Genomic DNA, 25740 nt, shown 5'->3' with positions numbered 1-25740 from the left:
ATACAGTGCCACTCACCCAGAGGGTAGATGAAAATGTGTGAGGCTGTGCTAGAGAGACAAAGGCTCGGGGTAAAGGGCTCGTCACACCAGCAAGAGGACCTGAGTGTAGGTCATCAGAACCTGGTAAAGCCAGTGGCGGAGCGGAGGCTGCAGACTGGGTGCTGCTGCAGTGAGAGGAGAGAGAGCAGGAACATCTCCTGAAGCTCAAAGGCCATCTTAGCAGCCACGAACAAGAGACCCTGGCTCAAACAAAGTAAAAGTCAGGGTGGGACCAGCACCAGAGATGTCCTCCACATGTGCATCAGGGCATGAACACAAGTGCTGTAGAAATGCAGGCAGAGATGTTGAGTGCACCGAGTACGTGGGATTGAAGGTGGGGAAGAGCTAAAATAGGAGAAGCATCCTGAGATGGGACCTGCTGCTCATGCTTAGTGAGCAGTTGCTGGGTGCTGCTCACAGAGCTAAGTCCTAGGCACACATCTCCCTCACTGTTTTGTAGGTAGGAGGCATAATTGGCTCGGGTCCCTGAGCTCACCAGTAGGGAATAAAGACAGTTTTTCAGATCAGCTTTTTTTTCTATTTGTGCTCATCAGATTTGTAAGTGACAATGTTTGATAGGAAACAAGCATTGCTTTGGCTATAGATTCCAGTCTGTTTCGGCATGGCACATTGCTATGGGGCTAAGAGAGGCCGAGCATCATGGCAAGCAACAGAATGGTTCAGTTCCCATAGAGAGGCACCCAGGGCAAGATACAGTCCCTAGGAACGTGACCTTAGTAACCTCCTTCCTCCAGGTAGGCCCTACCTCCTAAGGCTTCCAGAACTTCTCAGGTAGTACCAGCATCTGGCAACCAAGTTGAGTCACATGAGGCCTGGGGTATGTGTTGTATCCAGGCTATACTATCACCCTCTTCCTCAGCCCCACGTCTCTCTCCCCATCGCTCTTCCTACGTCTCTCATCACTCCATACAGTCTTAGGGATGGGCAGATGTCTTAGCAACCAATTATTTTATAAGACTTTTATGTATGACAATTAGATGTAAACTTATTAAGGTCATGGACCTTCCATCCTTTCTTACTGAGAGTTCTTAGCATTAGGCAGTACTAGACAATGCTAGTGTATAGCACATTCCTGAAATGTTTAATGGTATTGTTTTGTTGATTTAAACATTCCAATAAAAATTAATAGAGGATAAAATTACATAGATGTTTGTATTCATTTGTTACATATGAATCCTTTCATTTTATCCATTTTCTTAAATATTTCCTAGATTTGTTGCCATTTATCTAGCTGTTAATATTGACTGAAAAAGATTTAATTTACTTTCTCCTTGGTTGCAACATGCCAGTCTTGTATTAATGTTATTGCATTCATATACTAATTAATGTGTTACTAACAAGTCTCCTACTTTGTTAACAGGTAGATGCTGGCTGGATTGGATTTTGGTCCATAGTTGGAGGCTGTGTGGTTGGGATAGCTATGGCAAGGTGAGAATATTTCATATCAAGCTCATAAGTGGATGGTGGGGGTGGATAAGAAGTAGGCTTTCCAACATGAACACTATTTGGGAAAAAGCAGAAGAAATGTCAGAAATGGCTACTTGTTTGGGTGCACAGCAGAAAGGATTCCAGCTACAAGGAGCCTGCTTGGGAGCAGTCCCTCCCAAGGTGGTCTCTGAAGGCAGGGAATGTGTTTTCAGTATAATTCTGCTCCTCTTTTCATGTTATCTGAGAGCAGCTTCCTCACATGGGACCATCCCACAAAAGTGATACAGTGTTTAAAAATAATAAACAAAAGGTAAAGTAGTAGTTAGCAAGAAGACATGTGTCAAAGAGCTGTGTGTCTAAGTGTCTCTGGGCACTTATGGGAAGGCAGACCCGATTAACAGGTATAGCATGTTCCTGTGATTATCCCTCTGTAATGAAAGTATCTGTTAAGGTCTCCAGTTTCCTTAAACTCTTTTTTTATCCTAACCCATTATAACAACAAATTCTTAGAATGGGTTAGAAAAAGTAGGAGGATTCCCTTTTATTATAAAACCAGAAATCTTAGGAACAGAAGCATCACTCCTTCCTATGACTACCTGTGAAACTACTCTTGGTGTTTCTAAAGTAAGAACGTCATTAGCCCTCCAAGCCAGTACATCACACCAAGACCAGCCAATCAGTTTGCTAGGAAGAAGCAAATGTAATTATATATTTGAGGAGCTCAAGAGGATACATAAACTTCTCAGTGTCCAACACAACGTGCTTTGCACAGGACAGCAATGTAGACCTTGCGGTTTCTACATTCCTGAGGTGAGGCAGGAATGAAGTCAAATCCAGCTCGCTTTACTTGGAGTTTTGTTGTTGTTTTGTTTTTGTTAGAAAGACATAGAAGAATAAAAATCCAAAAGCTAAAGGTTTGAGCTAGGAAATCCCTTTGACTGATTTGAAACACATTGTCCTGACAATTCTGACATCTTTCTGTAATAAATAATAATCCTTCGTAAACTCAGAATTTAGACCAAGCGTCTTGTATCTCCTTGGGGACACATCTTGGGGGCCAGACATTTTTATTAGGTTGTGGGATCCTCCACAGTGTGTAAGAAGTGTCCCCTAAATGATAGCAAACCTTTCAGTAAGCAAGTAAATAGTCCGTTCTTCCCATCCACAGGTGGTGGCAGCTCTCATATCACAGAGTCTCACAGAGTCACAAACTCCATACTAACCAACATGATCTACCACATATCAAATAAATTCAGGAATGGGAGGAGGGGGAGGAGGAAGAAGAGGAGAAGGAAGAGGAGGAGGAAGTGGCAGCAGCGGCTAGTATTGAAGGATCGCAAAGGACAGCTGCATAGAGTAGACATTCCAGTCAGTGTTAAGGCAGAATGGAGAATGGTCAATGTCATATTGTGGACATTTCTATAATGGAAATAATTCCGAAGGATAGGGTAGCTGTATTTAGTCACAGCCAGAGCTGTGGCAGGAAGAAAAGCAACAAACGGAAACGGGAAGAGGAGCAAAGGGAGTGGTTTTTAGTTGATGAAGATTCAGGAAATGGGTAGTGAGTTTTGAAAATCTAAAATGCTGTAAAGTTCTCAGCTTGATGGGATAACATCCAGCATCCTCTCCAACCCACCCTTGCCCCAGACTGCTCTTCAGATCTCATTGTCTGGCTCAGGTCGGCTTTGAACTCTATCCTCCTACCTTGGCTTCCCGGGTACTAGGATTACAGCCACATGTTGCCACAGCTTCACTGTATTCTTGATTTTAGAAAGTTTACAGTTTAGTAAAAAGACGTGAAATAAACAAATAATTTCCAACAGAGAAAAGTCCTTGTGGGAATCTAAATCTGAATGCAGGGGAAGACTTGAGTGAGCATGAAGGGCCATGTTAAACGAGACCTGGATGAGCAGAGCAGGAGTGGGCCACACGAGGGCCTGCAGTGTTAGTGTTACCAGCAGAAAGTCCTCTGCAAGGACGTGCCCAAGTTAAACCCTGCTGTGGGAACCGGCCTTCACGTGGATGAGAGCAGAACACAGTTTCCCAACTGGAAAAGGGGGCAGGAGGGTAGAACAGGCCCAGGTCTGCTGGAGGAGGCATGCTCTGAGACACTTGTGTACAGAACAGGCCCAGGTCTGCTGGAGGAGGCATGCTCAGAGGCGCTTGTATGCATGACAGAGGTGTGAGTTTTGTAAGAGCCAACTTTGTACTTCAATGTCAACTCTAAAACTGAGCTAATGTGTGTTCATTATAAAATGTTTTAAAAGTGTAAAAATAGAATAAAAGTCAACTTATAATTCTATTCTGTGAGCGGTAGACTCTAATCAGTTTGTATAAGAGGGAAAATTATTATAAAAGTAACATAAGTAACTCAAGAAAAGAAGGAAACATATATTCATAACTGACTTTCAAATCGTTGCTGAAAGAAAGTATGTTGCTAATTTAAACAACACTGAGAAGTCTAGGATTAATTTAATATTATTTCTTTTCAGGTTTGCAGATTTTATCCGAGGTATGCTGAAACTAATTCTTCTCCTCCTGTTTTCTGGGGCTACACTGTCATCCACGTGGTTCACCCTGACCTGTCTAAACAGCATTACCCACTTGCCTTTGACAACAGGTGAGCACAGGTTGCTTTTGAGCTTGGGGTAAATATTTTCAGTTTACAGAAGAGTCTGCCCTCTGATGGTAGGGCCTGGTCCTGCTGTCTGCAGTTGTTCCATATACAAGAGGCAGGCTATGGAGACATCTCAGTTGGTAGAGGCCTGTGGGCAAGCACAGAGATCTGAGATCAGATCCCATAACCTGTGTAAATGGTGAGGCCGAGAGGCTGGAGACGTGGCTCAGCTGTTGCAGCAGACTCAAGGTCAGTTCCTAACATGCATGTCAGGTGACTCATGGAGCTCCAGCTCCCGAGGATCCAACACCTCCAGCCTCCAAGGGCAGCTGGACTCAGCTGTACGTACCATGCCCATACACAAAGTTTTAGAATTGTTTTGTTGTTGTTGTTAAAGGCTTGGGGCTCAGATCCAGGCAGAACCATGTACCTTAAGGGCTGGACAGACAGCCTGTCCCAACAAGGGACTTCAGGCTCAGTGGAAAACCCTGTGTTGAAATAAAATGAGAAGGGATTGAGGAGAGACACCCAAAATCAAATCAACTCCACATGTATATAAGCATGTGTGCATGTACAACTGCACACATATGTGTACATGCCACATGCATGCGTGTGTGTATGTGTGTGTGTGTGTGTACATCCAGATGAGAAAAGCCCAAGAAATAATTGACTATTTTGCATAGGGAAATGTCCTCTTTACTGTATCTCATACATAGTGTGAAAATGTTTACCTTTGTGCAAAATTCACACCAGAGCGTAACTTTTTCCTCCTGTTTATAATTGTTACTAAGCAGTACAGTGGTAGAGGGAAAGCATGGTTGTATCTAAAGCATGCCTGTACCCAGTCTCCGACCTAGCCTGGTGCCTTATTTTATATGGAGTCATCACATTTTCTGCATAAAGCGTGATTTCTGGTTTTTGGAAGCTGTAGCCACCTGACTTAGTTTGTGTAAATGACCAGAAATATTTATAGTTGCTATTATTTCTACTGTTATTACTAATGTAACTTCTGAGGTTTCCCTGTTATTACTATAGTAAGTTACAGAAATGCAGTGGCTTAACAGAGGCACAAATTATTACCATGCATCCCTGTAGAGTGGGAAGAGAGCTGCCATAGTGTCTGGGCTAAAAGCATCATGGGGACTGTAGGGAAGAATCTCTTTCCTCACCTTCAGTGATGTCAGCCCTGTGACTTCACACATAGTTGCATCTGGACCGTCTGTCCCACCTCCCTGCTTTCAGGGATTCTTAGCATACATTGGGCCCACTCAGATAATCCAGGATCATCTCCCAATTTCAGACTCCAGTTATTAGCAACCTTAATTCTGTCTCAGGCTTAATCCTCTTTGCCCTGTAAGGTAACACATGAATAAATTCCAGAGACTGAAGCATCAGTCTTTCGGGGAGAGAGGCATCCTTCTGCCCACCCAGGGCCTTGTCTGGATTCCTGTGATAGCTCACTAAGGAAGGCCAGGACCCCATGACTGTTTCTTCCTCTCTTCTAATAAAAAGACTGCTTAAGGTACAGGTATCTTACTCATCTTGCAAGTAATTTTTAGCCACAGTGGATTACATACTCAATTACAGGATTATTTATTGTGAAGTACATTGAGGGATTAATGTCATACCAGCATTTGATAAGTAGGAGTAAGTAAGAATCTGAAGGTTTTGTGGGGCCACTTTACAGTGGCACGTGGTCCCCTTGCCCAGTGTGGTTTAGAATTTCTGCACATTCTACTTTGGATTGCTGTGTCTGGTACTAGAACGAGTATCTGTACATCAATGTCACTTTCACAGAGATGATAAGCAAACACGTAAGGTTGGCAGATGAGCAGATCTCCACAGAGCTGACCTAGAGCAGGAAATGAGGGTGGCAGTAATCAGTGTGATTGGGAATTGGAGCTCTACAGTTGCCCATCAGATGCACACACCCTGTAGTATTGTGGTTGTGATCTCAGTCCATGGATACTACTCTTTAAATGGCTGCTGAGTTGTCAGGACGGACATACACAGCTACTGACATTCCACCTAAGAGTGTGATCAGCACAATTGGTAGCTATTTCTTTTCGCTTTGAAAGCACTGTTGAAAATGGGTGCCATACTAAGTAAGCATTAAGATCAGAGGTAGCAGTCTTGCATGATGTCTCCAAGAGTAAACATGCTTGCTGCTCAGGCCCACAACCTGAGTTCAGTCTCTGGGACTCACACATATATACCCACAATCAATCAATCAGAATAATCAATCAGAAGTAGATAAATTGAATTTTTAGATAAAAAAAACAAAGAGGTTTTTTTTTTTTGTTTTTTTTTTTTTGTTGTTGTTGTTTTTGAGGGGGGTGGTTTTGTTAAAGGTTAACAAGTTAAGCTCCCTCCTAATGCTGGAAAAGGAGAATGCTTCTGTCAGGCCCTCAAGCTCTGAAGCCTGGGCATCAGTGTAATAATTAGACCCTGGCTAAAAACCTGTGACTGTTTACATACCAGTATTCCTACATTGGATTTCAAACAATTAGGCAAGTGTTCTGAGTCAGATTTCTTTTTAAATTTATTTAGTTGTATGTGTATGGGTGTTTTGCTTACTGTGTGTCTCTGTACCACATGCATGCAGTGCCCATGGAGGCCAAAAGAGGGCGACAGAACCTCTGGAAGTAGAGTTACAAACAGTTGTGAGCTGCCTGCCATGTGGTTGCTGGGAATCAAACCCAGGTCCTGGAAGTGCAGCGGGTGTTCTCTGCTGAGCCGTCTCTCCAGCTCACTGGGCCAGATCTTTCTTTCACTCCATTCTGGTATAGCCCAAGTGGTCTAGCACTTGGGCTGCACTCGGGTGGATTCATTTTTGTTTACAGCTTCCCTCATCCATGGACTCACATGCAGGCTATTCTCAGAATCCCATCTACAGGTCTGCATGTGTGAGACTTTAACCAAACAGTCGTGAGTGCTTGACAGCAGTTGGTTGTTCACTATAAGGCACAGGACTGTAGAGGTCAGGCGCAGTGTCATCTTAGTGGAGGCATTAGGAGGGAACTTAACTTTTTACGTCTGCTTTTGCCTGGATTTATATAGTGAGTATACCTTTTATAGTCAGGGGGCAGGGTATATTTGAAAATTGTACATCATCTTAATCTCCCACTGATTTGATTGGCCTGATTAAGACCACATTTTCCAGCCTCTGGTTGACAAGAAGTGCCCTAGACAGGAAGAGCGGAGGCAGCCTTCAGACCTAAGTCAGGGCTGGATGGGAAGGCTGAATCTGATGAACCCATCTTAACCAGGAACATACTCGCTGTAGTCACGTATTCATGTAGTCATGATATTTACATACATTTTACTGTTGTTCACTTGCAAGTGTGTTTTTTTTTAATGTCACGTAGATATTCCCGAAAGATAGTTTTTAACTTACTAAAAGTCCGGGTTAAGAACTCGCTTGTGTCAGCTCCCTCTACAGCCTCATAGCCTTTCTTGCTTCATACCAGATAGCACTTAGCAGGCAGGTCTCTAAGTGTATCTTGCCCTCCTTTCCAGGCTGAAGATCTGGAGCATAGATGTGTATCTCATAAATTCTGTACTGTACCGGGGAGGGGGAGGGGAGTACATTATCTCATCTCAAGCCTCAGTAGATAGAACTGTCACTCTGTCATTCAGCACAAGCCGCAGGGAAGGCAAAGGGGCACATTTTAATGGAACAATAGGGAATTTTAATAAATCTATCACAGGTACTCCCTCTGCCTTTGTAAAAATCTGACCTAATTCTTTTTAAGTGAAAGAGGTTCCATGAAAGGGAATTTACTACAGAATCTAATTATGGACAGATCTAGACTTTGAGGTTGATATTTAAAGTCAGTAATGGCAAATTCGTGTCTCTTTGTAGTGGCCATTCTTAGTCAGGAAATGTGTAATCTTTTTTTCCTAGAATGCTTAGTGTTGCTCTGACGGGCTTTTATAATATATAAGTCGGGAGTCTCTGAAAGACATGTGAGACAGTCATAACTACAAAGCAGTGCTGTGTCTATAGCAGGAGCCCCAAGACTGTCACCCCAACATCTCACCTGCCTTTGTGTCTGAGCACTCCAGTGTCGCAGTAAGAACCGAACCATCAGATAGCATGTTCCCCAGGGTATCCTCATCACCAAACAGTGGCGAGTGTATACACACAACTGTGGACACAATAAGCTAAAAGCTAGTTAAGTTTGCTTTCAGCGCTATCTCGTGACAACCATCATTAGTCTTTGTGTAGTCCACGGATCTTGCTATTAGAGTTGCCACCTCTGCAAAAGGAAAACTGGGTCATGGCATTGTCTCTGAAGGCGCAAGGGGTTGATAGATGCACTTGCTCACACATATCCTCTTGGAAGCTGTCAGCACTATGCAGTTCTTTCCCCTTAGGAAAACTTAGTGTTTAAAATTTCATTATTAATTAACTGAAGTGTTTACAACAGGACAAATAAATAACCTCATGACTAGATAACCTGAGAGCTTCAAAATCTAGAGGCTTTTGCTATAAACAACCGTTGTGAGCACATTCCTCACCTGATCTGAGAGTGAGATGTCTAGCCCTGTTAGCCACAACTCACACAGTCATTTTTTACTGTATGGATGAATGCTTGCCAAGTGGCATTTTGAAAAATGCTAGCGCTTTGGTGTTGAGTTTGCTGAAACAATACAATTTGACTGTTTGACAGAAGTTGCCTTGGGAGCTATTAGTCATCTAATTTCATCTCTACTTACTAGAATGTGCAGTGATGCTACCCGGCAACTCCCGGGTGAAGGGAGGTGTCCTGCTGGACAGACACCCCTTCGAGCAATAGCTGACCATGGGTAGTGTCTGTTGTTACCTTGAGAAAGGAATCCTTTTAACCATTTGAAAGTTGCATGGTGTGCACAGGCCAGGGAATAAGCTGCTTTGTTTTCATGTGTTTTGACTTTATTACAGTAATTATTCCCATTTTAATAGCACATAAAAAGTTAACGTATACACATACCCCCTCCAATTATGTTCCATTTTAATAGCATGAAAAAATTAAAGGCATACTCATGGCCCCTCAGAGCACTGAATATGATTTTTAAACATTTTTAAAGAAATAGGTGACTTGAAGCTTTCAGGAAATATGATAAAGAGTAACTTAAAAGGACTCTCACTCGTGGTCATCAGTAACGACTCAGAAAAAGAAAATGGAAAATGAACCAAGAAGAGAACGGACGTGTGAGACTTCCGGGTGTAATGGCCATAAGAGCTGGGAATGGGGCTCAGTGCATAAAACTTGGCACACAAATGTGGAGACCCAAACTTGAACCCACAGAACCCGTGTCAAAAGTCAGGTGCAGCTGCCTGCCTGAGTCCAGTGCTGCACAGAGGATGGGGGGCAGGGACAGGAAAACCCTGGACTCCGTGGGCCACCTCTCCGGGCCTATGCCTGTCTCCAACATGGTGGAAGGGACAGGGTAACACCCAAGGTTATCCTCACACGTGCACTGTGGCATAAATACACATGAGCATGTGCTGCGTGCACATACAAAGGACGCTTTAAAAATGATTTCTTGAAGTAATAAAATGCTCAAAGGATCTAGTGAAGAAGATCATGTAATATTTATTTGTGGAGATGTTCAAGAGAAATAAGTCTTGGGTAGAACTGTGTTTCGGAAGGCAGTCAATCAGCACTCATGATTTAATAGTACACTGCCTTCTTCCAAGCCATAAATAATTTGGGGGTCTGGAAAGTGTCTGATAAACCTACATGCTGGTATCATTTCACAACCAGTCTCCAGGCCCACTCTTTCAAGGATTATTTGTTGTGCTTCATTTCTGTAAGATAATTACTTTGCCTTTCAGCCATACGGAACTGTAAACATAGCAAACAGTCAATCTTTATGGGACTAAGTGTGCCAGCAAAGAGGCTAAACAAGGGCGCCTGCAAATTAACAGCACAGAAGGAAATCATAGTCACTAATGACATCGATACAGCCCTGGCGTCCTCACCTGGGCAAGTCCTATGTGCCCTGTGCTTAACTTAAAGCAGGTTATAAGGGATACAGCAGTTATCTTTTAGGGAGAAGGGTGGTGATGTGAAAGAGAGGTGCAGCTTGGTGACAGACCAGAGAGCCGGGCCTGGTGGACACACCTGTCACCCAGCAATTGGGAGACTCAAGCAGATATCTTGAGTCCATTGCTTGTCTAGACTGTGAAATATGCCTGCCTATCTGGATGGATGTGGTTTGGGTTTTTGTGTTCAGGGTTTATTTTTAGTTGTGCATGTGAGTACCAGTGCCCACAAACACCAGAGGGTTCTGGAATTATAGGTGGTTGCTGGCCACCCTGCGGGTCTTGGGGGCCGAATTTGGGTCCCTGAAGAGAAGTTCATGCTCTTAGGCACTGAACTTTCTAGCCCCTGAGGATGTTTTGTTTGCTATGTCAGACTACTTAGAATCTGTGACTGTTCCCATTTACCACTTTCTGTTCTTTACTTACTTCTGTCTTAATTTCCAAAGGAGGTTTTTTTTGTTCTTTGGTTTTTCATTTACAAAGTTACTTTCAATGGGGAAACAGGAAGCAGTTTTAGTAAAGGTCTAATCTAATGATTGCTGGCTGCCTTTCCCAGCTTTATCCTGAAATAAAAGTTCCATCAACATTCGTGTAAGAAAACTTATCTATAAAGTGTGTTCTTGTCCTAAACCTAATTCAGAGAAATTTCTTAACTCTCTTAAGATAATTCATAGACATTTTTTTGTTTTACATGTTATATCTTATTTCTTAATAAAAATGTAAACTAATCCTTGCCTACTCTTGTTCAGCTACAAGCACTGTGAGAGTTTTGTTTTTTACGTTCTGGCAAAGATCTTGCTACGTGAGTTAAAACCTTGTCTCTGTTCTGCTTAAATGAACTTTACCCATTTGATATAATCTATCATTCAATAAGTGGATCTTAGGGCTAGAGAGTTGTCTCGGTAGTTAAGAATGTACTGTGCTCTTGCTGGGGAGCGGAGTTTGGTTCATAGCACCCCTAGGGCTTCTCACAGTTGTCTGCAACTCCAGCTCCAGGGGTCCACAGCCTCTGGCACCAAGAGTACTTGTATGCTTATGCACAACAGAAAATAATAAAAATAAAATAATGGACAAATGGACCTCATGCTGGAGGTGCCAGTCAGTAGAGCGCCTGCCTAGTGTGCACGTAGTCCGAGGTCTGTTCCAGCCCCACACATAGGGTATGGTAGTTCATGCTCAGAGACAGGAGGCTCAGAAGTTCAAGAATTTCCTCAGCTACATAGCCAATCAGGGCCACTCTGAGCAACTTGACACCCTGCCTCAAAAGAAAAGTAATAATATAAACATTTAAGTGAGACCTCTTGTGTAGCATCTCATATACATTTATCTGATAGCAGCATGCATATCTCTTACAGGGAAGGTCTCTCCTACCTTGATTGTCACCTCGGGGTCCTAAGTCCTGTTTCTGGAGTAACAAACTCTGGAGAGCAAGTCATCTCTCCTTAGTGGCCCTCAGCATCTGGAGACATCTACCATGTCTGGCCTAAGTCTTAAATTTAACACACTCCTTCTCCACAGCTCAACAGCTATGTGTGCACACCACCGACCGACCGACCGACCGACCTGGTTCCTCTGGTCTCAGCCTCCTCGAGTATCAGGGTCATCCTTAAAGCATTGCTAGGATGGGACCTGTGAGACGGTCTAGCAGGAAAAGACCCTTGTCTTGGGGTGGGGGTTCACCCACATAAAGGTGAATGGAAAGAACTTTAAATGTGCCAGGACCCCTTATAGGTGGCTGTAAGCTGCCTGGAGAGAGAACAGAACTCTAGAGCATTCTTATTTAAACTCTGAAGCATCTAAATTTTTTTAATTAAAAGCAAAACATTCCTAGAACTGGCGCACCCACCTTCCTGCTGCGCTCTCAGCCAGAGACTAGGGTGTATGGCTGCTTATGATCAGACACATGTTTTGAGAGTGGCATGTAATTACCTTCCTCACTGTGCTAGAAATGGCTGCCAAGCCAGGAGATAGCAGAGGAGTGATCACAGACAGAGCGACTGTTTACTGCTGGGGCCTCGCAGCCTGTGTGCCATCAGCCACTGACAAATGGGGTTGAAGAAAGGCACAAGCTAAGCTTTTCCTCGAAGATACTTAAACAATTGTTGGCCTACTCTGCAGATGGTTACAATTCTTTTTGTTTGTGACCTGTGAATGTTCTTCTGCCTTTGGCTCTGTCAGTCAGTCTCTGTGCAGTCACTTAAAGCTTTGGTGTAGAATACAGATTTGAGGCACATGTGGTGTGTATCAGTACTGTTTGGGGTCCTTCAGTCTGACACAGTGGCTGGGTAGAAAAGCCAGAGCCAGTAGGCCTGGACAGTATTATTAACAGTGTTAGGTGGCATAGAAATAAAAGAAGGAGCCGTTGTCTGCAGAAGCCTAATTGTCCTTTACTCAGAACAGTGCCGGTCAGCTTTCTCTTCAGGAGAGTGGGACTGTGCACAGGGGCTGTAGGGAGTAGGGCAGAGGAGGGAGCTTTGAGGAGGAAGGTTCCATCTGCAGGTTGGTTCCACTTCGCTCTCAAAGTGCTAAATGCCAAGGGAGGGGTTGACCTCCAACCTGAGGCTTTTAGGTCCTTAACCCTTCACCACTAATTTAACCTGTATCTAAACAAGTTGGCTTGTCTTAATTTTTGTTGTTGTTGTTTGGTTTCATTTTTTTTTTTTCATTTGACTTTGAGGACTTTAGTCACTTCAATTTAAGACACTTAATTTACCTGCCTCAAAGAGCGCTAAGATGATCAACTTTGGTATAGTGTGAATGCTGACTTAAAGTGCCACAAAAGCTTCCAAGTCCAAAATCACAAAGTTGCTGTTGACTTATCGTCTTTGCTTTTTGTTGGGGTAACCTTGTTTACCTTGTGTGAAGGTGTGTCTCTGTATGTCCAGTTGTTAATTATGTGCTGGCAGGGAGCTAAATGCAGGAAGGATATTGGTATTGTCATTTTTTTGGCCCATCGCCAGCCTTATATATTCAAATATTTGTCCTCACACTCCTGCACAGATCCCTGAAGGTCAGACAGCCCTCTGTACCTAGAGGGACTCTAGAATTGTATCCGAGATTATCTTACTACCAATTGGTTGTGATAAAGAGCCAATAAATAGCTGGGCAGGCAGAGAGAGCAGAACTTGCAGGCAGAGAGAATGGTGCAGGAGAAGAAAGCTGATGCAGGAGATTCAGAGACAGACACAGATGGGACAGACAGACCAGAGCAGAGCAAAGAAAGGTATACAGCAATGTGAGTTGTGGGCAAGGAAGTTAGGTTAAGGTAGATGAGCTAGCTGGGAGATTGTCCAAACCTATGTTAAAAGTCTCTGTCATTAGCAAACCTATGTTAAAAGTCTGTGTCGTTCTTTATACTGCTGACAGGTCTGAGAAAGTCCCTCCATAGCTTTTCTTCTTTTGTTTTGGTTTTCAAGATAGGGGTTCTCTATGTAGCTCAGGCTATCCTGAACTCATTCTTCTATAGACGAGGTTAGCCTTGAACTCAGAGATTCGCCTGCTTTTGCCTCTTGAATACTGGAATTAAAGGCATGCACCACCACACCTAGTGGGTAGAGCATATCTTGAGTCTCATTAGATGTTGACTGCAGAAGTTCTTCTTATCTGAATTTTGGAATTTATTTTATCTTTTATAGACAGTCCCAATTAGCTCAGGCCTGCCTTAAACTCACTAGATAATCAAGGGTGGCCTTGAACATCTGATCCTCCAGGCTCTGTCTCCAGACTTGGGGTTACAGTGTGCATGGCTGTACTTAATTTATGCAGTGCTGAGGATCAAGGCCAGGACTTCGCCCGCAAGTACCCGCCAACTGAACTACACCTACTTCTTTGCTGGGATTTCTTTTGTAACTGCTGCTCACCCAGGGGACTGGCTCTCAAGCTGTGGGTCACCACCCTTTCACAGAGGTCACCTAAGCCCATCAGAAAACACAGGTATTTACATTATGATTCATAACTAGCAAAATTACAGTTATGAGGTAGTGGCAAAAATAACTTTGTGGTCGTGGGTCCCTTCAGTGCATGAAGAACTGTACTAAAGGGTTACAGCATTAGGAAGGTTGCGAACCACTGACCTAGGGGATTGGGTACTTTAGTGAATGAAAATGTACTCACATGTAGTTTTCTCCCTTTAAAGTTTAGCTGTTTGATTTGTCATGGGAATGACTTTCAGGGCTATTACCCATTTTATGTGCCTAACATACATCCATCTTTAACTGTGCTTAATATTACACATGACTCTTTTTTATTTTTTTGCAGCTTAAACTGCAAACCCATGAAATCTTATTAGCTTTTTTGAAAAAAAAATTCTGCATCAGCAATTCATTTGTGTTTATTCTGCTAAATTACCTTGACGTTTTAATTGAAAGGCAGCTTATTATAATTTTAGTCTCACTATTATAAAAAGTCATGGAAATATTTAATGATTGTGTTGTTTGAAACCTCTGTGACGAGCAGGAAATTATCCTGTCTACTTGACTTTGAATAGATGACACTCATCCACTGACTGCATCAAGGCTGAACTGAAATTCAAGTAGAAATCAAATTCAGACTTTTTATAGTCAGCTTCTACAATCTGCACGCTCCAGAACACTGAGGAATGTGTGTGTCAAATCAGTGCTCACAGCTGCCTTTCCCTCGTTCTGATTAGGAGGACATGCAGTTAACTCTTCCCTGTGTAATTTATTTGATTCTTTAGTTTCTTCAGTAGAAAGTGATTTTAGCATATTCACCTAGTAATGTTTGTTTGTCCGTTTGTTTTCTAAGTGCTCTTAGTTGTCATTTGGGTCCTTGGTACGGACTGTATTAGCTCTTATTCTCCAGGTATATTTCTCTAGTCCCACTTAGCTTGTCTTCAATCTTCGCACATAATACAAACAGCCTCTCTGTGACTGTCTTGAGTGTATCTGTACCCATACAGGTAGAACATGACATCCCAGAAGTAGACTCTGAATCAAAGAGTCAGCACAGTAATTTATATTAGATATTTCCAAATCACCCACCAGAAGATGCGGGTCTTCTACCAGAAGTTTATCAACAGTGTTTGACCACGGTAGAACTTTTGTACCTTTCCAGTGACAGTTCTTCAGAAACTTCTTGTGAGCGTAGGCCAAGAGAGCTGCTTGGCTTAAGGGTTATCTCACAAGGTTTGCCTTCTGCAAATGATGCTCTCCAGGTGAATCCTGGGTCTGCCTTTGTACCAAGCTTGGGAAAGATCAATAGACTCTAATGTCTTCTTCCAAAACCCTGTACCCAGCCCCCTTCCAGCCTATACTTCTCATTATATTTTCATTTATCTTGACAGTTCTTATATTGATTATGATTATTGTAAACATTATATTTTAATTTACCTGATTATAATTTCATGTAGGGATATAGCCTCTTCAAAAATATAAACATAGATAGTTTTTTTTTTTTTTTTTTTTTACTTCTTTGTTTTGTTTTTGTTATTGTTCTGTTTTGAGACAGGTCCCACTGTAGCCCAAATTGTCTTGAGACCCTTCATGGAGTTCAGGCTGGCTTTGAACTCAAATCTCCCTGCTCCACCTCCTGAGTGTCCGGTTTACAGTATGAGCCAGAAGGTTAAAGAGGAAATATTTCTAGCCTTGTTTTCTAAAAATATCTAATTCTATCAGTTTGTGATCCTAGATTAAGTAGTACCACTTGCTGGTCCCTATGTGCTAGAATTTTTTCTTGTCATTTGTTTCATTACTTTTTTGTCCTAAATTCCTAACTGATGTGTTCTTGGGTCAGTAGTTCTTTCTGCACTGATTACCCAGTGGTAATCTGACCAATCAATAAATGATTATACGTTGGAAATAGAATACACTATAAAAACTACCAGCAGTATTCTGTTCCCAGCACACTGCACATGGGCCATGTGTGAGTAAAGAATGCTGAAAGTTTGTGTGACTCACATCCCCCCAGTAGGCAGTGAACATGGGGTGCTGTGTTGTGCTTTATTTTTACAAATCTCCTGAGTGTGGGGGTGGGGCTGGAGAGGCGGCTCAGTGGTTAAGAGTGCGTGTTGCTCTTGAAGAGGACCTGAGTTGAGTTTACAGCACCTGTAACTCCAGGGCAAGGGCAATCCGGTGCCTCTGGCATCCTGGGCATGTGAACTCACATGCACATACATGTCTTCATACAGACAGTCTCAGTGTCTCTGTGTCTGCACCCCCCTCTCTCTCATTGGGGGAAAAATAAAACCCATGGGCAGCAGAATGACTCCACTTGCCAGGCAAGCCTGGAACCAAGAACCCATTTAAATTAAAGGTGGAAGAAGAGAACCAACTCCCAAATGTAGTTATGTACCCTCTACACGAGCTCCGTGGCACTCACACAACAGACACATCACACACACAAGCACAGCAATACGATGCCTAACAGTAGGAAAAAAAAAAAAAAAAAAAAACCTCTTGAAAACTATTGCATGTTTTAATGGGGTGACTTGGCTTCTCCTGTGACTGTAAGGGGGCCATGTGTCACCCAGTGGTAGGGCTAGGTGCTACGTCATTGTTCTCTAGTTCCATGTCTTACCACTGTCACAGAGTAATTGCCAGCCATTTACATTTTTAGAGGACATTTTAGACCTTATGATCCTGGAACATGAGCGGAAGTGGGGGTGAGGGCTGCAGCGATGAGGTCAACCAGAAAAGCCCGTTAGAAACTGGTGGCAATGCTGTCTTCCTACCCGAGGCAGATGCTTAATGATGGGTGTCAGCTGTGGTTAAGTCTGGTGTTCGAAATGCTAGGATCTGTGAATGATGCGTAAGAGATTTGATTTAATGCCCTCGATTTCTGCAGCTCTGCACAGCAATGTTTTCTTAATAAATATTTATAGTAAAGGTATTTTTCTTATAACTTCATAATACATTCTATATATTTTTGTCAGTGATAGCTTTATGAAAATGTAGGTACATATTATAGCTCTCCTCCTCGGGCTCTGTTCCACCTTCAAACTTGAGTTACTGACAGCATATCAGCAGATAGGAGCTGTGGCAACCAACGCTGAAGTGGTGTGCTCTCTGCCCAGTGTGCTTACAAGAACCACGGTACATCCTCTTCCAACAGAATGCACTGCATGTAACAGTAGTAGGCTAGCCTGCTAATCTGATCCTCCTACCCTCCTGGCCTTTTAATTTGTATTTATTGATTGATTTTTGGAGAGAGTGTCTGAGTAGCTCAGAATGGCTTCTAGCTCGCAGTCCTCCTGCCTTAGACTCCCCAGTGCTACGACTAGAGGCCAGCATCCCCAGGGCTGGCTCAGCACAGTATTAGTGTATGTTCTTGTGGTGGAAACAGACCTTATTTTAAAAGCCTCTGACACAGACTCCTTCCCGACTGAGGACTGTCCCTCCTGTGTTCTCTGGAAGGAGGCTGGGTGTCTGCAGCACGCACACTGTGAACCGTCTCTGCATGTGTAACTTTCAGTAACATTTCATGTGCCTTACATTTACCCTTGCATCTTAAGTTCTCTTTGACATTGTAAAGTGAGACAAGATTTGTTATAACTTACTGCATTTCATTCCCCTACCTCATTTGCCTGTACAGACTCAGAGAAAAGTATAACTTTATTTTTATGAATCTTTTCATCAGAAGCTTTATTTTTTTATTACATTTATTTATTGTATGGGATATGTGCCACGCCACACAGCTGGGGGTCAGAGGACAGCTTGTGGTAGTCTTTTCTCTCCTCCCACTGTGTGGGTCCTGGGGATTGGACTCAGGTTACCAGGCTGGGTAGTGGGTACACCCACAGAGCCATCATGCTGGCCCAGAATGTTTTTAATTTGACTCTAATGCTAAATTGCTTTTGTGCTTTGGGATAATCCACCAGAAAGAGAAAGGAAATCAACTGGTAATCATTCAACAACAAAACCTGTTCTTACTGCAGAAAACTGGAGCAAGGCGGTGACAGCAGTGAGATGCTGTCAGACTTCGTCAGGCACTGTGGGGAGGACACTCGGCTCCAGAGCTGCTGCTTAGGGAAGCCCTGTGTCCTGTCTGCCGTCCGTCCGAGAACTAAAGCATTTGTGTTCTTATTTCAGTGACACTGTATGCCTCCTGCATCCTCCTGGGAGTATTCTTGAACAGCAGCGTTCCAATATTCTTTGAGCTTTTTGTGGAAACTGTCTACCCCGTTCCAGAAGGGATTACCTGTGGAGTTGTCACTTTTTTAAGTAATATGTTCATGGGAGTGCTTTTATTTTTTGTCACATTTTATCATACAGGTAAGAATTTTATTTTATTTTTTTTATTAGTCATTATCTAAATGCACTTTGAGACTGGTTTGTGGAACTGATGGATAGGGGACCTGTGTGGAGAATTCTGTCACTAATGCGTGTTACTTTATTGAAAGCATCACATGCCAGTAAAAACAGTGACCACAGTTGTGTTTCTTGAAGTGTGTATGTGCATGGACGCTCCCACCTCTAGAGGGCTTGAATTAGCCAGGGTTGGGCAGAGTGTCGTTTTCAGCCCAGCCCTGGCCAGGCGATTACTACACTCGAGTTTGCATTGACAGTCACTGGTAATATTACTTTTAAAATACATGTAGACTGTGGTTTCTGAGAATACAGTGAATTAGTGTCAGGGGTTTATGTGGTTTAAAGCCGTGGGGATGAATAAGAGTAAGTCAATAGGCTGAGCTGTTCTCTGAAACAGGCTACTCCAGGAGGCCACTCTGTTTATAGGGAACTTCTGACAAGCCTGTAATTGAAGTAATAACTGTGTTAACCTCCTTGGCCAGAAGATATATTTTCAAAACATTCAAAGCAACAGAGCAAAATCATGGCAACTTGAACTTCTTCTCCAAACTGCACAATGTATCCAACAATGGTTTTCATAACATGGTTAACAACAAACAAGATGGCCCCTGTCAGTCAGGGCTACAGGTAAAGGCTTTGGCTCCATTACACCTGCAGGAACACTGGTGTCATTGCTTCTTCTCTTTGGTTTCCAGTGCGGAAAACAGCACCTGTTAGGGAAAGGACATCTGCCCTCTACACAGAGCCTTGGTCTGTTGTGTTATAGCTCTAATTCACTTTAGTTGTGTCAAAGTGGAAATTAAGGATCTGTTGCCTTTGCACGGCAAAGCTTGAGAGCTAGTGTGTGTCCCTAGCACGAAAGAAACCATTTTTTAGCTGATGGACTCAGGTTTACTAAGTATCTGTGCAGCAGATACAGCTGTGCAGAACATGGTTTTCCCTGTGAAAATAGAAAGACTTTCTTTGCCCACAGTATTTAAAAGCAGCAGCTGATGTTGGATAGTGTCATTCCCCAGTGACTCTCTTTCTTTGGTCTCTAGTGTACATTATTGATCAGTGTAAAGCAGGGAAGGCACCAATAACTGAAAGCACTCTAAAACTAACTACTCAGTTTCCCGTTCCTTCTATTTGGACACTTTGTCAAGGAAAGTTTAATATAGACGTTGTTTGCATGATGATAAACCAGCTCTGATGAAGATCTCATAGGGCATGGTGAAAGAGATCACAGGGCAAGATGACCAAGACAAGAAAGGGGCAGTCAGAACTTTCCACTGGAGCCCACCTCTCAAAGGTCCAGCACAACACACGGCCATGGAAGACTCCATGTTTCCATACTTTAACACTTCTTACTGCAAAATAACACTGGGTGTTCGGTATTCACTGCTCTTCTAGGTCCAGCAGCAAGGTGGGTTTTTTTTTTGGGGGGGAGGGGTATAGGAGGGGTTGTTGAGACAGGGTTTCTCTGTGTAGCCCTGGCTGTCCTGGAGCTCACTCTGTAGACCAGCCTGGTCTCAAACTCAGAGATCCACCTGCCTCTGCCTCCTGAGTGTTGAGACTGAAGGTGTGTGCTGCCTCTGCCCAGCTCCCAGCAGCAGCCTTTGGTAGATCCATCAGAGATTGACACCTGTTGTGACATAGCTGGAACTCCATGCATAGTGGCCAGAAAAGTACTAAGCACCATATCCACTAACCCTTGCCTGCCCTGGTTACAACAATACTTATTCTGACCAGGAGGAGAGCACGGTCCTCTCATTAGCTGAATTCTGATCTTGTGTTCTTACTCATAACTGGACAGCTGGTGTAGGGTTCCTGCCTAACCCCTTGGCTACTGTGAGCAACTGAAATTTGCAGTAATAATTAATTTAATCCACTGAGATGATTTCCAGACAGAGAACTTTCAGCATGTGAGTGGCAGTGGATGTGCGGGTAGGTGTGTGAGAGAGCACAGGCACACACTCCGGAGGCGTGTTTTGTCCCTTCTTGGTGAATAACTCATTGATGCTATAGTGTAAATGAGCAGGCTTCTGTTCTAGAGAAGTGAGCCCTGTGAATATGTCAAGACCACAGGCACAGGGTACTTAGCAGTGTGACCCAAGTTGAAATCTCTTCACACACAGTTAACCCATCGCTGCCCTACAAATCCTGCAGCAAAGCGCCACATGCTTTAGGACTTCAGGATAAACTGCAAATCTAAAAATTTTGTAAAATGATTTCCTCAAATCACTCCTAGTGCTACGCCCAGAGTCCAAATATTTTATATAATGAACTTGATAGTCTTCCGTAAAGCCAGTGTAGAAGTGGCATAATTCAGTAACTTTAAGTAGCTGTGAAGGTTCGACTATTACTGCTCTCTTGAAAGTTCTGAGTTTATTGTTTTCTTAAGAAAGCCTGGAATTGCTTGGTTGGTTTGGTTTTAAAGAGATAGAGTCTCATTGTATTCATCAGACTTGTCTCAGACTCCAGGGCCCTAGCCACCCTCCCGCCTTACTCTCCCAAGTAACAACGACAGGCATGTGTCCCCGTGTGTGGCTGCCACCTGGGTTTTGTTCCTCTAAGCTTAAGTGAGCTTAGCTCTCCTCTCTACTTCCTTGACAAGGTTCTTTCCCGCCCACACCAAGCTGTCTGGTGCCTGCGTTGGATAATTTTTCAAAGCTGTGCAACTCTGTCCCACACGAGCATGCACACTTGGAATGACCGTGGTTGCCTCCAGCGTAAGGCCGCTGGCGTACATGGAGCTCTGGGCCACAGAGCCTCAGTTGTGCCTTAGTACAGGAAACCATATCAGAGATGTTTTAGTATTTCCTGACATGGGGTTTTCAAGGTCAGTTTCTAAAGAGAATGTTGCTTGTTCCCTACTGTAAGGGGGATGTTCCTCTGAGACCTTGATGAACTGTGACAGTGCAGTAATGCCTTATTCTAATAACACCAGAAAAAACAGTGCGGGGATGCTGCTGTCCTCCGTGTGCTCTCAAATGCAATCCGATTTATATTCTGAAATTTGTCTTATGTGCTGTATTTGGTTCTAAGCGCAGCAGTGAGTTTTGTCTAAATGCATACAGATTTTGAAATGACTGTCAGACTTTGAGGCTGTAGTGTCATTCAGAAGATCCAGCTGAGGTGGGAAGCATTGCTGATGGGGAAGATCAGCAGATGTGAACCAGGGGTGTTAACCTAAGAATGAGAGCAATGTGGTGTAAGGTGGGGGTGAGGGAGGTCGGTGGTAACCCCTGTGGAGTGCAGAGAGCAGGCCATTGACAGGATCTGGGGTGCCCACCGGATGCTCACGGGGAGACTGGAGATAGTTTTGTTAAACACCAGTTGACTCTGGAGGTTGTGGAGATGGTGTTTGTAGATGACCAAACTGTAAGCATGGTGACATTGAGAGAGAAAAGGGAAGAGGTTAGCGGCTTCTTGTAGGACAGAAGATGAACCAACAGTGCAAAGGTGCTGTGCAGAGCCAGTGTGGTGCACAGGGCCAGCACAGAGGTGCTGCTCAGGTGGGTGTGGTGCACAGGGCCTGTGTGGAAGTGCAGAGCAGATCCCCAGCAGAGTGAAATGTGGCATTTGAGCTTCAGATTGGCACTGAAGATGAGGCTGCTGTGTGGTGGGCACTGGCAAGCAGCTCATACAGGGGTTGTGTTGTGTAGTCCTGCCTTCTGGCATGGACTTCTGCCTCCTCCAGGGAGAATCAGTGTGAAGGTTTTCAGGAAACTGCTCAGCCAAACAGATAAAAGTTAAGAATGCAAACTTCTCAGTGTATTGGGTATCAGTCGGTTATATTCTATGACACCGAGCCCAGAAAGCCAGAGGCTGTTGGCTTTACAACTTAGACAGATTCAATGTTTAAGTAACCACCCCCGCCACGCCTGCCCCCACCCCACACCAGTTCTCCGTGCCTCAGCTATAGTTTCTATGAATGGTTTTCAGCATGGAGATGCAGGTACTCCCCTGCCTCAGACCATTTGCTTTCTGAGAAGAGAAGTAGTGTTAAAGAGCACTTGCTGCTTGTAAGCTTCTAAAAGTAGATTTGACTTTTCAAACACAGTAATGAACAAATGTCTGAACCTAGGCAGAAAGGGATTTCACCCTTAAATGAAATAAATGTTCAGCTTTGGCATATTGGACAAAGGCCTGCTTGAAGGAGGGCCAGGGATACGTCAGTCAGTCATGGCACGTACATTGCTGTAGCTTCCTGTAAATTAAAATTATTGTGATTTAGTAGGTGCAGTTGTGAACCACGCTGTCGGGTATCTGCTTCCTTTTATCCAGCGCGTATACTGTGGCAGTCAGATCAGAGAGCTCACTGTTAGAACACTTGCTGTTTAATGCCTTCCTCTAACTGCTTCCTCCTACCTAGTAGAGTTATCATCAGAAATCCAGGCTGTATGTTTAATATAAAAGTAGAAATTGCCTGAGAAATTATCCTTTGAGGAACCATGATAACAGGGACCAGAGCTTCTCTAGGGATTCGGGTTCCATGAAATCCAGGTAGAACGCAGAAAGCGTGGCAGAAAGTGGAGTCCACACCTCTTTACACTGTGGGATACCTAGTCCATCTTTAATACCAGTTCCACCTTTCTGTGCTGTTGAGGTTGGGAGGTGAGGAAACTGCTTCTCAGCACAGTACAGAAGTCACAGCAGCGCCTGCTTTCCTGCTCAGGTGTCTGCTCGGAGTCAGCACAGCTTGCTCTAAGGCTCTGTGAGCTGGGGTTAAAACTAGAGCAGTGGCTTGGGGGTTCAGGGGTGACTTTTGGAAACTGAAAGCATTTTAGCATTTCATAGGAAGACAAAGGGAAACTAGAAACCCACGGAAAGGAGGGAAGGAGGAAAAGCCATACTCTTTTTCTCTCTCCCATTGGAACTGATGATGTTAGACTAGAGAAGTTGTCCCCAGCCGCACTGACAAGTTCTTCATGCCTAGAAGCTACTTGCTCCCAAGCCTGGGGGTTGATGGGTAGGTGGGGTCGGGACAGGAGACTGACCAGATGCAGATCCCAGCCCATGGTCCCTGGAGCTCTGAGCAGCAGCCAGAGGCAGTCACAGTTGACTGACCCAGCAAGTGGCCCAGGAGTGTCCTGTTAGCCCTGGACACAAGAGCACTTTTGAAACTTACTCTTGTTGGCATTAAGTCAGATATCAGCTACATCACCTGCTTGGGTAATGTTTGCAGGTTTCCTAATGATTGGCATAATCGATGACTATTATGGTAGTAGGGAAAAAACCTGGAGGAGATAACACTGGTGTCTCTAGGAACAGAAATGATTAACTCTTTAATGTTCTACCTTATTTTTCCATATATTCTAATTCATGTTGCAATGGTTAATATTAAATAGTTTTGTTGAGATCATAGTTCCATCCAAACATATGAAATTGTTATCTTAAAAGTCAACTGAGAAGGAGAGAAGACTGCTCAGTGGGTTGCTGTGCAAACATGAAGCTGATTTTGATTTTCTGCAACCATGTGAGAAGCTGGGCATGTGCACACGCACCCATAACCCCATGTGAGAAGCTGGGCATGCTCACACATACCCATAACCCCAGCTCTGTTAGGGACAGGGACAGGAGGATGGCCGAGGTTTGCTGACCACCAGTTTAGCTGGTAAAATAAAAACCTCACGAGCTGTAGGTTCAGTGAGAGGCCTCGTCTCAAGAGAATAAGGTGGAGTGTGGAAACCTCTGTGTGCATACCTATACTTATCATGCCTGCAGCACACACACACACACACGCACTCACGCACTTACACACACACACACACACACACACACACACACACACATGTAAATAAAATAAAATGCGACTTTTTTCATTATCTAAATCCACTAGATATTTATAAACCAAGACAAGAGTGCCAGTAATACAGGACACTTAAACAATAATTACCAATCTAACAAGCTAACAGGAAGTGATCAAGTTTTTCCCTGAGATAATAAACTGATTTTTTTTTCAACCAAAGTCAAGGTGTATCCAACTGATGAAAATTTATTAACAACATCGATTGATACTCTACATGACAGCCTGGTAATACATCACACACACTGCTTAGCGTCCGGACTGTCAGTGTGCAGTGCAGCCGCTTCCAGGGTGCCGTCCGTCCGTCTGCCGTTAGGTGTGCTTAGGAATGCAGAGCAGGCACACGCAGGTGACGATTCGCTGATGCTGCAAAAACGCTTAAAACTGCTGTTCGTTTTTTGTCTTACAGAGTTGTCTTGGTTCAACTGGTGCCTTCCTGGGTCGTGTCTGCTCAGTCTTCTTCTCATTCTGTGCTTCAGGGAGTCCTATGACAGACTCTACCTTGACGTGGTTGTCTCGGTCTGACTGCAGACTTGTAGGACGTTAAAGGGACCGTACCTTAGTACTGCACCTTTGCTTGGAATTGCACGTGCAATGGAAGAAGAGGCGAAGAAAGAAGTTTCTTTCAGAGGTTCTGTTAAGTTACAGAGTCTCACATTAATTTAATGACTACTAGGTAATAATAATGCAGGCCGTGAGTGTCATGAGGACTTGAAAACTGTGGACAGCACACATGTGCTAGTCACACAGCTGTGGTGGCGGTACACTTGTGCTGGACTCTGGAGTGGAGGTGTGACATCTCACACAGGATGCACTGGCTGCATAAGTCACCCCCATGTGCATTGTACCTGTGCTAACCTACTGGTGAGCCGAAATACGCACGGCAAGAAGCATGGGTGTCGGGCCTCTGAAGATGACCCCTCCCGGGCACACATGAGGAATAGGATTCACGCCACTAACTTCTGAAGACATTGGAACCCTGTGTCAGATTTTAATTATAAAATAGCCGCACTGTATACCAGTGATAGAAGTTAGCCATGTGTACACTACATGTTTTTCTAATAAAGCCATTTCTTACATGACTCCTTATTTTTAATCAGGTTGGAAGCCTTTCGCTGTCCTTAGGCACAGGCCTTGGCTCCTTCCCACCCACCCTCGTTTTCTGTGAGTATGGCGTCAGTCACGCCAGCAAGGTAACTAAATGCCTGATAGGGTTCCATTAACTGTTGTATGAAAAGTGTAACTGTTATGATTTAGCACTTTGTTAAAAATGAAATGAGAGCCACATGAAGCATGTGTGTCTTCAACACATGTGGTGGCCCAAGTGTAAAGTCCAGTGCCCACTGTAACTTACCAGGTTAGATTGTAGTCAAATGATCCCCCATTTGAGAAGAACAATGTATAACTTTGAAGGTTTGAAAATCTGTGTGTGATTTCTGAATTGCACCTGTGTATTTTAATTTAGATTGTAATATACTCGATTCTAAATGAAGTTATTGTATTTGATTGGACAGATTTTTGCCAATACCTATTTCTTTCTATAAAT

The 25740-nt window shown here is 43.6% G+C and overlaps 1 protein-coding gene across 1 annotated transcript in view; it reads left to right on the top strand.

Moving 5' to 3' along the window:
• The window catches only part of Slc49a4 (solute carrier family 49 member 4), a 70488-nt gene extending 45212 nt beyond the window's left edge, over positions 1-25276 (top strand). Inside the window, exons 6-9 of the mRNA XM_034515589.2 lie at positions 1421-1488; positions 3981-4108; positions 18185-18367; positions 24604-25276. Of these exons, the coding sequence (XP_034371480.1) occupies positions 1421-1488; positions 3981-4108; positions 18185-18367; positions 24604-24719 (495 nt within the window). The 3' untranslated portion in view covers positions 24720-25276. The remainder of the gene's footprint in view (positions 1-1420; positions 1489-3980; positions 4109-18184; positions 18368-24603) is intronic.
• The last annotated feature ends 464 nt before the right edge of the window (positions 25277-25740 follow it).

The sequence above is a fragment of the Arvicanthis niloticus genome, chromosome 12 (assembly GCF_011762505.2).
Source record: "Arvicanthis niloticus isolate mArvNil1 chromosome 12, mArvNil1.pat.X, whole genome shotgun sequence".
NCBI classification, from domain to species: Eukaryota; Metazoa; Chordata; class Mammalia; order Rodentia; family Muridae; genus Arvicanthis; species Arvicanthis niloticus.
This window is presented reverse-complemented; position numbering and strand designations above follow the sequence as displayed.